The sequence below is a fragment of the Agelaius tricolor genome, unplaced genomic scaffold, assembly GCF_023055355.1.
Source record: "Agelaius tricolor isolate 1412-34295 unplaced genomic scaffold, bAgeTri1.0.p SCAF_7, whole genome shotgun sequence".
In the NCBI taxonomy this organism is placed as follows: domain Eukaryota; kingdom Metazoa; phylum Chordata; class Aves; order Passeriformes; family Icteridae; genus Agelaius; species Agelaius tricolor.
The window spans coordinates 22,693,819-22,709,182 of record NW_027269267.1 but is presented as its reverse complement, the minus strand read 5'-3'; the positions used below and the strand labels follow the sequence as shown (position 1 = coordinate 22,709,182).

Sequence of the window (15,364 nt, the reverse complement as noted above, 5' to 3'; positions counted from 1 at the left end):
CTATACACTAATATGGGAAACTGCTTACCCAAGCTTTTCTTTCATTGCCTCAGAAAATACTAACAAAACAATTAAACCATTGCTTCAATGGGAATAGCAGTGTACACAGGTAATAAATATTTGGAGCTTAATTTTTTAAATCTTCATTGTCTGAATTGCTTTCCTTTTACTGGCAGGCTTATAGAACTACAAAAGCCATGAAAACTCAATGCTAACTTAAAAGTGCAACCTCTGTTACTTTAATATTTTTATACTGAGTATCAAGGCATTGTTTACAGTAGATAATGAAATGGAGATGGGGCAGAAAACACACCTCTGAAAGACTTTCTACACAAAAGGATGAACACGTAGTTATTTGCACAAAGCATTAGAAAATACCGTGATATTTTATTATTAAAAATGCTGCTGAAAAGTTTATACATATGTGTCCAGCCATATATATCTTCTATCATTACTTAAGGCAAAAAAAACCAAAAAATTGCAAAACAATAACAGAAGAAACCATTGAACCCTGTGTGCCTCTTAAGGACAAGAATATAAGCCTGGGAAAGTACTTTTGTTTTTCTTTTACAGTTTCAAAGTATATTTTGATATCATTATTATAGAATTCTATGAAGACCCTATAAATCTGTTCCCTCTATAAATCATACATCAGTCCAGATGTATCAAATTATTAAATCAACTTGATTGTAATTACTTTTAAAAGCTAAAATCATTCACTTACAGGAACTTTTTTTACCCAAATGTCACAAGCCTGACACAGTACTGTACATATTGCTAGCAGAAGACAATTGGAAGTACTAAACAAATACTTTAATTCACATTACAAACATACCCAACTGATTATGATGCCAAGCATCATTACCTTTTTTTTTTTTACTTTTTTTTTTTACTTTTTTTTTTATACCTTTTTTTAAGAGTTATAAACTGCTGCATCTCAGCTGAGGCATTACATAGCTGGTGGAAATGGCCTGGTATAGAGTCAGCATTAATATATTATGTGATGGATCAGTGAAAGAAAAAAAAATTTCCATTTCCTACTAGTTGTACTTTGGGGTTGCTGCTTCATCACATTCCAACCTGAGCTCCCAGGTCAGATTTATAGCACATTTACTGCAGATAAAGGATTATATCAGCCACATGTTGCATTTTTATCATGTCATTAACATTTTATTTCTTTCCTTCAGAATTTTCTTTACTGCCTGCTACAACAAAGAGTTGTGCAGATGAATAGACCTCAGTGAATCACCTTGTCTCACTTTTATTTTTAGGGGTGACTATTTCAAGTTATTTTATTTGGAAAAAAAAGTGTAGAAAACAAGAAGAGGTACAAGGCATCTTGTGTTAATCATTATGGGACATATGATATTGATGCAGTTTACTTGTGAATTAAAATAGAAAATACATCTGGGATAGTCACATCCAAGTGCAGACCAATTTGTTCAAAGATCTTTGGTTACTATTTCTCAATGTTGGAGTAACTTTCAAAGACAAAATATAAAGCAATCTTCATCTGCAAAAACTATCATCTGGGTTTTCACATTCAAATCAGTTGTTTGAATCAAACTGCAAAGTTACTTTGATAGCTCTGCTTGGCCCCTGTTTTTTCTAGTGAAGGAAAGGCAGAAGGGAACAACCAGCTAATAATTTTGACTTTCCTGAGAGTGATGCTCTCTGGGATTTTCAGTTTTATTCAAATGCAGAACAGCTGAGGATTTCTCTGCTTCTCTCTCCATAACGCTCACTGACTGTGGGACTGAGTGCAATGAATCAGCAAATAAGAATTTTCTGACAGGTACACTCTCAAGCGCAAAACAAGATACTGGGCTGATAAGTTCTTTACACACTCATCGCTCTGAACAGTTTGAACAACAGCCAGCCAACCAACCCTGCATTTCCCAACTTTCAAACTGTAGTTTTATTTTGTTTATCAATGCTGAGGAGGTGCTTTCTCAGCTGAGATTCTACTGCAACTGCTGGTGAGTTTAGAGCTAGTTTTCCTTGAAGGCTGACCAAAACACAGGCTTTCATTGCTTTTGTCAGGGCACAAAACTCTTCCTAATGTATCACAATAACCAAGAACTACAAACTGGACTCCAAATATATATTATTGGATGTTTCTTGGTTCAGTTCAATAAGCTTAAAATAGTAATTCTTTAATTCTTTTCTTTTGCATTTTTTCTCTTTGTTTTCCATTGCTGTGTTGGAATTTAACAAAGGCTAACACAAAATTAAATTATAGAAAAAATGTTTCAGAAAAGAACAACAATCTCCTATGAATACTTTAACATGCACTAGTGCAACCTGTAAGAGAAAATACGCAGGTCACACAGACAACTGTATCCTCTGCATGACACCATGGTCTCATATAAATGAAACATGTTAGAAAAAACTCATGGTTTTTGTTAACCACTAGTAATTAAGAAGAAATTCCTCCTTTGGTCTTGGAGGAAACAGAGGTCATATGACTAATGTATATACACATAGGTCACAATCGAATGCACAATCTTTCTAAAAGCTCTTTTCAAACTGAAAACATCAATAAAAGCTGCTTCTTTTTTGTTTGTTTTTAAACTCACAGCTATGTACATTTTTACAAAGTTTCTTTAAATATAGTTCAGGCTGGCAAGTCATCTCTTTGCACAGAACTATACGTATTTTACTGCATAGTCAGTCCTCCTCTTTTTTTTTTTTTTTCATTTTTGTTTTTCATAATAAAATTCTATTTTCCCCATCTGAATTACAGCTTCATATGCTGGGTAAAAGCCCATGGTGATGTCTTTGTTTTATCAACGGCCATGGTATGGCACATAAAGAATCTTTTTTATAATTTTATTTATTTTAAAAAACCAAAACAAAACACCTGTACAGTCACTGGCTCTGTCTTCCAGAAGACTCTGCTTTGCTTGTTACACTTACAACACCATTTTAAATTACTTCTTCTGGCCTCAACTTTCAATCAAAGTGGCTGAGATCTTAAAGCAGTATTGTAACAGCAATGTACACTTTTCACATTTCACAGGGTTTGTAGTTGATCTTTAACATCAGTGAGTTTCTGTGGGAAGGATCAGTAAGAAAATAATGACTGTCCTTCTCTTTTACTTATTTTTACTTTAGATTTTGACAAGGTGTTCAATGGATGGTATATAACTTTTTCCTCTTCTTTTTTTTCTTTTTTATTTTTCTTTTTTCTTTCTTCCAAGTGGCTTGTGAGGGTAGATGGGGAAGGGCTGAGCTATACCCTAGTGGTCGAATGTCCATGGGGCAAATTTGTACTGTTTTGTCCTCCACTGAAAGTGTTGAAAGTATGCAAAGGCTGCATTCCTGTTAATGTATTTGGAATCATGGTTATGGTGTTGGGTGTCATTAGCGGGATGTCATCTGGGGACCTTCTCAAAGTGAGCGTGTAGTCGGGCGGACAGGTGAGTCTCAGTGTGTCGTGGGCCTGCAGCGATTCACACTCGTGGTCATGTTCTAGCTGCTTCATCTGCAAGGACATGATCTCCTCATTTTGTATGTGTGCTATGTCGTTGGTGGTGTTCCTCTGGGGGCTGGGGCGCCTGTGAGTCTCATGACGCCGCTTGTCCTTCTTGTAATATAATGCAGCAAAAGCTAAAATATTGAGGAACAGCAAGGAAGCCCCCACAGCAATGGTGACACTCAGCTCTGTGGAGTAATCCCTCTTGTTTTCTATCAGAACTGTGGTATCCTCTGGAGCTGTTTTATGGGTGTCTTTTGAATGTTTGGGATTGTTGGCAGGTGTCATTGCTGGGCGTTTGGTGGCTGGCCATAATTTCCCAGGAGAACGCCGGGTCACATACGGAAATGAGGTCATGTCAGGAGGGGGGACTTTAGTTGTGGTGGAAACATACTGAAATATTTCATTCAGGTTGTGAAGGTGTGGTACCAGCTCCAACCAGAAAGCAACTTTGGTTGCTCGATAGTGATCACGAACTCGGGGTTTCAGGCCAATGTGTAAATAAAGTTGGTCTTTAGGATTGTATTTGGACCAGGCCACTTCTTCAAAGCGGTTGGGTTTTGTGTGGATGAACTTTGTGTCCTGTGGAACAGGCTGGTTTGGATCTCTAAAAAAAATTAAAACAGACAATATTACAGTCATTAACCTTCCCACAAAAAACCTACAACAAGAAAAAAGCAAACAAACAAGAAACCCTCTCAATCTTACAGTTAATAATTTATCTAATATTTACAGTAACCTAAAAGCAGAAGATAAAAACCGTCCCTAACTGAGGAACAGCTGTTAATAAATAATCAAAAGAAAATTACTTACTGCACAGAACATCTCAGATACTACAATATTTTTTTGACATGAAAATGTAGAAATCATAGTGTTTCAGTCAGCAAAAGGTCATCTGAAGTGATTCAATACCATTCTCCAAGGATGTGTCTTAGAGACATACCATCTTAGAGAAGTACCAACTACCTCTTTCCATAGTAAATGTGTAGGTTCAACCCTTCTCCAGATTTGACACTAACTTTTTCATTTCAGGTACCACTTCTTCCACTGCTGTAAGTAGTAAATATGGGCATCTAAGCCCCATGGCAATATTGGAAGTCCTTCTGAACACACAGAATTTTACTCACTGCATATATTACAAAGGAGAAAAACCTCTTCAAAACCTGACGTAGCAGGGCTAATACATGTACCTGGGAACCATTCTGCCTGTTTTCTTTTACTGAGCTATTAGTCCTCCTGCATTTATATAGCTACATGGGTGAAAAAACACCTTTGAACTACCTTTGTGTCACAAATCTTTCCATCATTTCCACTAGCAAATGACTGTTGGTAGCGAAAGGACAATGGGCCTTAACTAAGATGAGAAATATTTTAGCTAAGATCAACCAGTTTTAAAGTACTTCAGCAGTAGTAAGAAAAGAACAGTACACAAGTCAGAGATAATTTCAAAATTGGTAAACCATTTTTTTTCTTACAGGTGCAGAATAAAGACAAACCAATGCCACAAGAGGGTTTAGATGTGGTTAATGCATGCATATCTTTATTATTTTATATTTAAATAAATAGCATGAAAAAATACAGAAAGTTAAAATTACTTTTACAATACTAAGTTTAATAGTACGTTGCACATTAATTTGAATCATCTTTTCTAGCAATGATTGCTTTCTGTGCCTTTGTGATGTATTATACTGAGAGTACATTATTTATTTCCTGTGCATTACTCAGAACTTTCCATTTTCCTTGTTATTAATTTATATAAATTGGCTTATTTCCTGTGAAAACAATTCTAATATTTTCCTTTTCTTCCAATATACAGTTATGTATATTCTGGGAATACCAAACCATATCCTTACAGATTTTAAAGCATGTTTCTTCTTTCTCCATTTTCAAAAGCCTGTGAATCTAAGAGCCTACTTTAGCATTCCTTTGCAGTACATAAAGAGCTATTTCTTAGTTCTTAAATGAGACAAGTAATTTGACTTTAATAATCTTATGATTCCTGCATTCTTTTTTTACTTGAAAGAAAGTATCTTACTTTTTTTTGAGAGAAAAGAAGAATTATTTTTCTATATATTTTGGTATTTTGGCTTACTTATGCTTGTGATTTTAGTGTTTGGGTTTTTTTGGGGTGGTTTAGTGTGCTGACTTTTTTTTAATATTGAAATATATCTCATCCTTCCCATTTCAATAACATTTAAAAAATACAAACTAGGGGTTCTGAAATGTTACTCTTTCTTTCTTTCTTTCTTTCTTTCTTTCTTTCTTTCTTTCTTTCTTTCTTTCTTTCTTTCTTTCTTTCTTTCTTTCTTTCTTTCTTTCTTTCTCTTTCTTTCTTTTCCTTCCTTCCTTCCTTCCTTCCTTCCTTCCTTCCTTCCTTCCTTCCTTCCTTCCTTCCTTCCTTCCTTCCTTCCCTCCTTTAACCACTTCCACCACTTCCGCCATTTCCGCCACTTCCTTCAACCACTTCCTTCCCTTTTGCTCCCTCCCCCCCTGCTTCTCTCTTTCAACAGTTAGCCAAATTGTGTTAGTTCAGAAAAAAAAGACAATTTATTGGTAATTGTTCATCCCAGTTCAAACTAAAGAAGTAATATTCCCTTCCAAGCAGAACAGAAACAGATATATGCTGCTGCTTTGAGGGATTCTAACATGCACTGAAGAAGGAAATAAGGCTATTTATTTTGTTATTAAAGAACAGACTGAAAGATCTGGAAAATCTAAACACAAAGATATTGGCCCAATTCAATATATCTACTTTGAAAAAACTTTGGGGTTCAAAATATAACTTCTAAGGCAAATTAATAATCAACGAGGTAATCTAAATGCAAAACATTTTTTTCTCAGAAACTCAAAATACTGCAAGAGTTCTGGCACACAATCTTGTGTCATCCCCCTTTCTGTTCTGATTCACATCACAAAAGACTCTGGGAATGGTTCTAGAGAGAACTGATTCCTCAAGTTAGCTCTTGTAAACAGGTTGCAGTTGATACACAGAATAGCAGGTGAAGAAGCTGAGAACTCACTTCAAAAAGCAGCCAAGCTGGACATGCACTTTTAAAATTTTTAGTGGTCTTATAAAAATTATTATTATTATCCTCATAGCTGATGATTATTTTAGTAAATAACATTTTTTAAAATTAGCATTCTCACTGTGGTCCCTTCCATCCATTTTGTATCCTGTGATTCCCTTTCCCTACAAAAAGCCTGCAAAACCAGTAAATATCAGCCTCCTTTTTCCTCCCTGCCATCTTCTACATCCATCTGTCATTTTTAACTATATTTATTGGGAGCAGCCAATTATGCTGCCGCCTCCTCCAAACACAAGAGAGAAAATAACATTACATGAGTCTGGGCTTGTATTTGAATATTTGTTTACATAGCTCTGTGTGGGCATGAAGTTGTCCATTGAAACAAGAAACATAAAAAAATCAACCATCCCTACAGACAAGTAATTTATTTGCTGAGGATATCAGAGCTCTGTGATTGAAATCAACTCTAGGACTGATCACTTAAAAAATTAATAAAATTGTTTGAATAGTCTCTCTGAATTTGGAAGGTAAATCTATAAATTATATGGGTTTTTTTTTACAAGAAACAGGAATAAGTCCAGTCCTAAATAAAGGATCTAATAATGGCCTTGGATCTTGCTTTTTATAGACTAATGATCATTTGCCAAAAATATTCAGTAGAGTAAACAAGAGTATTTTTACTTCCCTTGGCCTCCTGCTATGTACACTGCAGAAAATTCATGAAGTTAAAACTTACAAATTGTTAAGTTTTTTCCTGGGGTAGTTGGGCAGCTTATCCTACTATAAACCATTCTCCTGTTTTATTGGTAGGCATAAAACATAGATGTACAGGAAATAATTTCTCCTATCAAATCATCTGTTCAACAAAATTTTTGATCTGTTAATTTAATTTCAAATTTTCCCTTGCCTTTTAGGACTCTCACAATTCCTTTGTGTTTCTAGATGTTCTTGAGTCTCAAGTGTTTAATTTCATAACAAAGACTTGCCAGGAAACCTTTCTTTAAAAATTCACTGCAATCATGATGATAACATGCAATCAACATGATAACAGTATAATCTGAACAATATATTTCCAGTTCTGAACTTTCCATTGGCTCTCATAGGGAGGAGATTTCTTGCTTCCCCATTTGTCAGCTGGTAGGGAAGCTTTTTCTTTTCTTCATCCGACTACTATAACAAGATTGATGATTATTGTTATTTATTTTGCTATCTCATTACTTATTTTTATCACCTTTAGAATTCAAGCAGCCACCAAAAAATGTCTCTATCATGAAATGCCTGAATTTTTTTCCATATGACAGAAGACCATATCTTCCCTAAGGTATACTTTTGTTAATGCACAGAATAATCCCATTTCACCTGCCACCTTTTTCCTCCCATTTTCAGTCTGCACTAATTTTGCACAACTTAAGATGTTTTTTTATATTGTCATTCAGTTCAAACCTCATAAGCATGAGATGTAAAATCAAAACATCAATTTTTTTCTCAGGTGATATAAAGTAAATATGCCTGCAATGGATGTTGACTGAGGAGCAACACACACTCCTGTTCACAAGGTAGATTAGTAGCTGACCTGGAGAGTAAATGAAGGAATTGGGTATTTCATATCTGATTATATTTTCATGGGAAGGATAGTGAATTAAGAAGTTTTCTCATCTCCCAAATTCCACTGATGTATTTGAAATGTTTTAAATTTTTTGTTCTTCTCTGTCTTCACTGGAGAACAAAATGTCTTCACAGTTATATAATCTTTGTCTCCAACACTCTGAAAGGCCCTCGATATTTTATTTCTTTCAGTAGTACTCTTTTCTCTGTATGATTAAAAAAAAATGGAAGGGAGAGAAAAACTGGCTTTTCTTCATTCTTCTGTTGATTCTTTTCATGCTGTCACAATACTAATAATGCCACAGACATTCCTTCTTGAAAGACTGTTTGACAGGCATGTTTTCCCTTACCTCCTCTCCTCAATTATCACCAGTTCCCACTGTTGCCATGCTCCCTGTCAGCTAAGGACTAACAGCTAAGGACTCCTTATAAGAGCTAAGGAGCACAAACCACAACTACACTGTTTTGTTTGACTAACACAGATTTGCCATTGGAGATAGTTATTTCTTCAGATGAAAACATCAAAAAGAAATGCAACAGCCTCATAAAAGAGTTGCCTGAGAATTGGTTTGAAACTACACTTTAATAACTGCAAGTTTAATCAGGTCTTCTATTAGAGAACCAAACTGCATACAAAATACAGACATTCTAAAAAACTCAGGTTTGTGCTTCAGATTCAATGGCACCTAAATAATTCTGGAGTATTTACCTGAAATGCAAAGAAAACAAGGATCTGTCCTCTAGACCTTTATCTTTCCCAATATCAACACAGGTAGAGTTGGATGAACAGGATAAAAAGCAGAGTACTGTAATTCCTGAAAACCAGGGCAATTTTTAGAAACCCAATAGATGTCTCTGATAAGCGTATGGCTTTGTATCTACTGTGAGAAACTTCAAATCCCTCACAAGAGCATAGCTGGCAGAGTATCTATGAGGGACTGGCCCACAACCCCTCATATTGTTCATTCTTCCCTGCTGATGTGTCTGCAAAGGAGGTAACATGGTCCTAACAAACAGAACTTGGCCTATAAAATTACCATTACAGTTAGGATGGCACTACTGGCAGCAGACTGAAGCACCAAGTGCACGTCATAATGAAGCTCTCACATATATTTCTGTGCATTGAGGAATTCAAAGCTGTATTTTCTTGTCATTTTTGTATCCCAAATGTAATATCTCAAACTTACTCTGCAATAAATTGTTTTCCTATTTCTAGGGCATGTTGGAAACAGTTTTGAAAAGGCCAAATGAAAAACTCTAAATAATAATCACCCTCATTAAAAAAAAAGTCATAGGTGAAGGATTAGCAAAATGCAGCTTCCAGGCATCATTTGAAGCACAAACTATTTGCCATTAAACACTTTAATTGTCACCTCCTGTTTGCTAGCTTCAGTAACCAACTTACAAGTTAAAAACAATAAAAGTACTGTGCCCTGTGCTGTGTCTTTCATCTACTGATTTTACAAGATTGACCTGCCCTGCAAACCCAGCCTTGGCAGTAGGCTCATTAAACAGTGTGTGCTTTTCAGCAATGGATGGCCTGTCATTAAAAGTCCATCTGAATGATGCACCACCTGAGCCATAATTTTACAATAAGTACCTGAATGCAGCCTCTGTGGGAGAGTCATAGAGATTGGAAAAGTCTCAAACACATTAAAAATAAATAAATATATCTGCAGTTCTAATGTTCAAAGCTTACCTACAGGGAATTGCAAAATAATAAAATCTTTCCACTAAAAGAATTTTATGCGTTGCCATGGGTACAAATGCAAAGCAAGACAAGTACTATCATAATAAGGATGGGAAATTATCAATTAAAAATAGGGTGGGGAAAAAACCAAAGCAGAGCCCCCAGCAATGCCGTTCTGAACTTGAGAGTTGAAGGATCTGAGTGGGTACAGAGATTCCAGATTGCAAGTGAATGAGCAGAGTGGAGAACAGTTACCCCAGAGATCCCATTCCTATAGGCTTGAGATGCTGCAACCTTTGCCTTTCTGTTTGAGGAACCAGAGGTGCAGAATAAATGTAATTTTAAAATATTATCTGCCTCCAAGTATTCTCCCGTACAATGCAGAACGATTAATCATTGTTCACCCAAACGAAGAAAAGACCCCATCAAGGTAATATGCATTGTGCTGCTCTTTTCCTTTCCTTTGAAAACTGAGATGTTACAGCTAGAGGCCATTTCTAATGATACATCTTTCAGACTGCCTGTAAGGGAGTGAGCCTGTAACAGGATATATACACCATTCCTATCTCATCAGCAATGGGGAAGTTTCAGAAATTACTAATGGCTCTCCCAAAGCACCTGTTTTTGCCTTTAGGTATAGTATGACGATGGCTTTATAACCAGAGAACTGGGTATAGCCTGCTGAAATTAGTTTTCAAGCAGCAACAGCTGGAAAGGGTTTGAAATTGTGAGTAATGGTGGCAGCTGGGACTGTGAGAAGCTCCTGTCAGCCTCAAAAACTGCTTAAATACAACTTCTTAATATACAGGGAATAGTAATAAAGTAATTGTAAACAATAGTGAGACCATGGAGGTCTTTTATCTCCATTATTATTCCAATGAGTATATTTGTAAGGATCTGAAGTCCTCTATGTATACATAGCACTTCATCTACCAAAATAAAGACAAACTGATGGTATCATCATCTCTGCACATGTGGTACAGCCATCATGCAGCATTGTCTGTCCATAAACCAAGATTTCATCACAAACTTTGCCCATCCCAATACTGAAACTTCTTGCTGCCAAATACATCTAAATATTACACAGTTCATTCATTTTTGTTGCTGAACTCCAGGGTTTCTGCATGCTTTTGTATCTGTTTGTCTGATATGCAGTACAACAAAAGATTTTTTTTTCTTTGTGCACTGACCTGAAGCATTTGATTGGTTTTTACTCAATTTATGCTTGAAGTTCTTGTTAAGACTGCAAAATCTCTCTCTCAACCCCCATTTAGATTCATGGAAGGCTACAAGGGCAGCTAAAGCCTCTGAGTGTTTCACAATAGGCATCTGAGTTTTTCTTATATAGCTGCACACTGTTCACTGCAGTGCAGTAAAGCTGCAGTTTCCAGAGCCCAATCCTGCCATTAAACATTCAGTGGAAAGATTTACAGCCCCTTTGTGCCACAAGTATCTTTGTTTTAATTCAGTACTGAAGACTCAAGGTTAACAAAAAAAGCCCTTGCCGCTGAAGTAAAACACTGCAATACTGTTAAAAGGAATGTTATAGGAAGAGAACAGAATTTATTAATATTGCTCACAGATTAAGCTGCTTTGAGGGTTCTTTCCTTGGTGTTTACAACTCTATTTCATCAAAATATTGATGTCTTTAATTTGTTTTGTAAGCAGAATTAATTTAATTTTTTAACTTTCTCAAAGCAAAATTTATATCCGAGTCTCTTCTTCATTCCAGTCAAGTACTTATTATTGCCATTATAGCCCTCAGAGGGAAAAAAATTTCCAGTGTCTGCCTTTCTGTTCTAATTCCTCCCTGAGTCCTCATCCCTGTGAAGGTCGCTGAAAAACAAGAACTTAGTTTTTTTTGTAGCAGATAAGTGCTATCTGCCTGACAGTTCCTTCTTCAAGTAGCAGACATGTTGCCTCTGATTTTTCAGTATCTTAGTGAACCACCTTTTCTCTGAGACATGCTTTTTGTCTTAGTAATTGTCCTATTTTTTGAACCAAAAATACAGTGTGTTATTATTCTCATTGAGCTACTGAAAGAAAATACTTTGAGGGAGCACACTAATTAAAAATCTATTAAATATGAATAAGCCTCATTTACCTCCTGCCTTAGCACAAATATTTCTATAAATCTACTTCAAAATCAGATTTTGAGGCCACTGGAATGGGATACTGACTATTTTAGAAGTATGCTATCAACAAAATGAATGCTAGGGGTCACACTTACCCAGTTTTGGCAAAGTTAGTCCAGTATGTCATAACCACTGCACTAAGCATGACATCATTCTTGGAAAAGTTGCAGTTGAACAGTTCTGTGGGACCAATCATAGGAATCCCAAACACATAAGGGACTTCATCACCATGAGCTGAATCAGCCCAGCTGGGTTTCATTTCACTTTGGCAATGGTGATAAAATGCATAGAAATATGTTGGAGATCCATACTGGGCATGCAGGTCAGCTGTGGCAACAGCTGGAGCAACCCATTGGTGGTCTGTAAAAAGAGCAACCAGGGTCTTCCGTCTTGTTTCGGGATTTTCTTTGTCTGCCCAGTCAGTGTACATGAATTTAATGGTCTCTCGCAGTGTGTCCTTCCCTTCTGGATAGCCATATAGATTGTCCACAAAATTGGAGACAGAAAAGTCAAAATCATTAGGAGAAACACCATCTTCATTGTCTACAATGCCATCCACGAATTTCAAACCTTCCCCTTGATTCACACCCAGCATTATATCATAGTTAAGGAATTCCCCTTGCTCCATTAGAATCTGAGGGTCATCTGGAATCACATCTCCATCTATCACAGGCCCAAAGGCAATGTGGTACGTGGCTGGAGTGATAGTCTGTTGAATGAGTTCTTTGTAATTCTTATTCCGCAGACATTCAACCAAATCAGTGGTATCCAGCATGTCGCAGCCCACTTTATCTGCCAATATCCGAGTGTACTTGGCAGGCTGATAGTTCACTGCCCAGCTGGACAGGGCTGTTCCACTCTGTATGATTGCCTTTTGGAACAAACCTGCAGGTGCAAATCGTTTAAATACAGATGCAATTAGATATTAAAAATATATATATATATTTAAAAATTGAAAAGTATTTTTACTAAGGAAACAAAGTTTTGATTATAGAATCCCTAAAGGATGCATACAATGAAATTTTGAATAAATTTCCATACATCCTATTCGCTGCTCCCTTTTTATGCTATGTGGAATAGGCAACTAATTAAAATCTGCCATGTTCTTGATGATCACACACAAAAAGCATGAAGGTTTCAGGTTACTGTTTCAAGAACAAAGCTCATTCCTGTACTGCAGTTTTCTTGTATCTTTGATGGAAGTTCTCTGGCTTTACCACATTGGTAGTGCTGTGAAAATTTCTTTGAAGGACTGAAAGCTAAAGGCAATCATATGCTCTTTGCCATGTAAATGACACTCATAAATGCGTCTTTCAGTAGTTTAAAGGTCAAATGAAAATTACACATTCTCATTTCCTTCACAAAAGCCATGCATCATACTAACTTAAAAAAATCTGCTCTATTAAAAGCAATTTTGTATGTTTGAATCTTCTATTGTGATATTTTAAATTTACCATTTAATTTTTAAATTATTATTGTGTGTATATGCTAGCATTGCTTATATGTTGAATTGCATGTGTGTGCATGTGTGTGTGTGCGTGTGTGTGTGTGTGTGTAACTCTGCTTATATGTTGAATTAAAATTGTAACATTTAAATTGTTTTGCAAGAGAGCAAGATGGTATTCAATTGTTCTTTCTGGTTATTTTGTGTACACTAATATATAATCTGGAGTATGAAGAAAGGATAGATGAATAACCAATCTGAAGAGTTTCTTTGCTTAAAACACTAAAAGGCAAGGGGAGCTTACTGGTGAATCTGCCCCATCTGTGGAGTTTTTTTCTGGTAAAACCACTAAAATGGCCAATTTTATATTTAAACTGAAATACTTGGGTGTCATCTGTGCATGGTTTCTACCATCATGTTCTCAAAATGCAAAAGACAGGAAAGTTAGAAAAGCATGTGGGATTTTTGTTGATATACCTTTGAGGATGATAACTGAATGCACACACTAAAAAATTTCAATTATTTAATCAGTTATGTTTTTCATGGTTCCATCTGCTTGATTTTGGCATGGCTTGCTCAACAGTTATTCACTGAAATTTTATTTATATGAGTAGACTGAATTGTCAAGCATAACTATGTATTTCAAAATTAGGTGTGTTTTCCAGCCTCCCTGCTATAACTTCTGGCTATGGCTTATCTTTTAAAAATTCTTGTCTGTTTTATTGTGATAGAAATGACATGGATTAATAAATACAATAGATATTTTGGTGTTCTTTTATACAGTCTTTGTAGATTTGATCTTATCACCAGGAATATTTATAGTTCAGTACTGGTGCTGTACATTCTTGGAGTTTGGGTTCGGGTTTTTTTGGAGGGTGAGGTGCTGAGGGTTGAAATCCCACAGCTCCCTTACCAAAATCTGAAAACACTGTGTGGGATCACACAGTACTTGTGGGGAGTTAAACACAGTTTTTAATAAGGCTTAGTTATATTTTTACTAAGTAAGGAAAGAATCTACATATATGTTGGAAGTGCAGCCAAAAGTGTACAAAAAATCAAAAAGGTCATTGCTCTTTTCCATTTTAATTAGGGCAAATTCTTTGATAGAAGAGCCAGCGGAATCTGTTGATAAAGCTAGAAAAAGTATATTGCCCATGGCATTTGTTGCATGAGATTTATGCTGTAATAGCATTTAGTTTTCCTTATAAACAGATTTATGTTGACTAATACAAATCCAGAATTCTATCTAGTAGGTATTTTACAAAAATTACAGACCTCATGTAATTCTAATTCAGCCTACCTTGTTTGGCCCTTTCCCTACATTTTAACATTAAAAAAAAAAAAAAAAAAAGAAGAAAAAAAAGTACTTTGCCTGGAAGATTGTTACCTTCTGAATAGTGGGAGAGTGTCAGGAGACTGACACAGGAAGCTCCTGCCCCAGATCCAAAAATAGTAACTCTCTTCGGGTCTCCTCCAAATGATCCAATATTTTCTTCAATCCAACGTAAAGCTTGGATTTGGTCAAGCAATCCATAATTGCCTTTTGCAGCTTGGTCCCCAGTACTTAAAAAACCTATAAGGCAAAACCCCATAATTTTAGTTCACCGCATACAGTTAGCTACAGGGTATCTACATATTCACAACACATCTTTCCATCTTTCCATCTTCTGTGCTTTTTTTTTTTCTTCTTTTTAAAGGTCACAGTTCTAGTTAAATGTCTCCTGAGCAAGCAGAGAAATTCATTCTGTGTGCTATTTTGCTTGATTTTGTTTTTCCCTACTTCGGAGATCCCATTTATGAGGAATCACTATTTCCTTACTGAAATATTTCTGTAACAATGCAACAATACAGAAAGACAATTTAAAACATTTTATAACTGGATGTGAGTCGGGTGCAAAATCTTAGGAAATAGTTTTTGGGCAAAGATGTGAGATAGCCAGTCTATGACTGAGAATGACACTCTCTAACACATTAATTTAAATACTT

At 35.9% G+C, this 15,364-nt stretch overlaps 1 protein-coding gene across 3 annotated transcripts in view; it reads right to left on the bottom strand.

The window, feature by feature from the left end:
* Window positions 1–367: 367 nt before the first annotated feature.
* The window catches only part of NLGN4X (neuroligin 4 X-linked), a 160,580-nt gene continuing 145,583 nt past the window's right edge, over window positions 368–15,364 (bottom strand). For all 3 annotated transcript variants that reach the window (XM_071430585.1, XM_071430584.1, XM_071430586.1), the window contains 3 exons: window positions 14,766–14,951; window positions 12,030–12,819; window positions 368–4,085 (listed from right to left, as the gene is read on the bottom strand). In XM_071430585.1, the coding sequence (XP_071286686.1) occupies window positions 3,236–4,085; window positions 12,030–12,819; window positions 14,766–14,951 (1,826 nt within the window). In that variant the 3' untranslated portion in view covers window positions 368–3,235. The remainder of the gene's footprint in view (window positions 4,086–12,029; window positions 12,820–14,765; window positions 14,952–15,364) is intronic.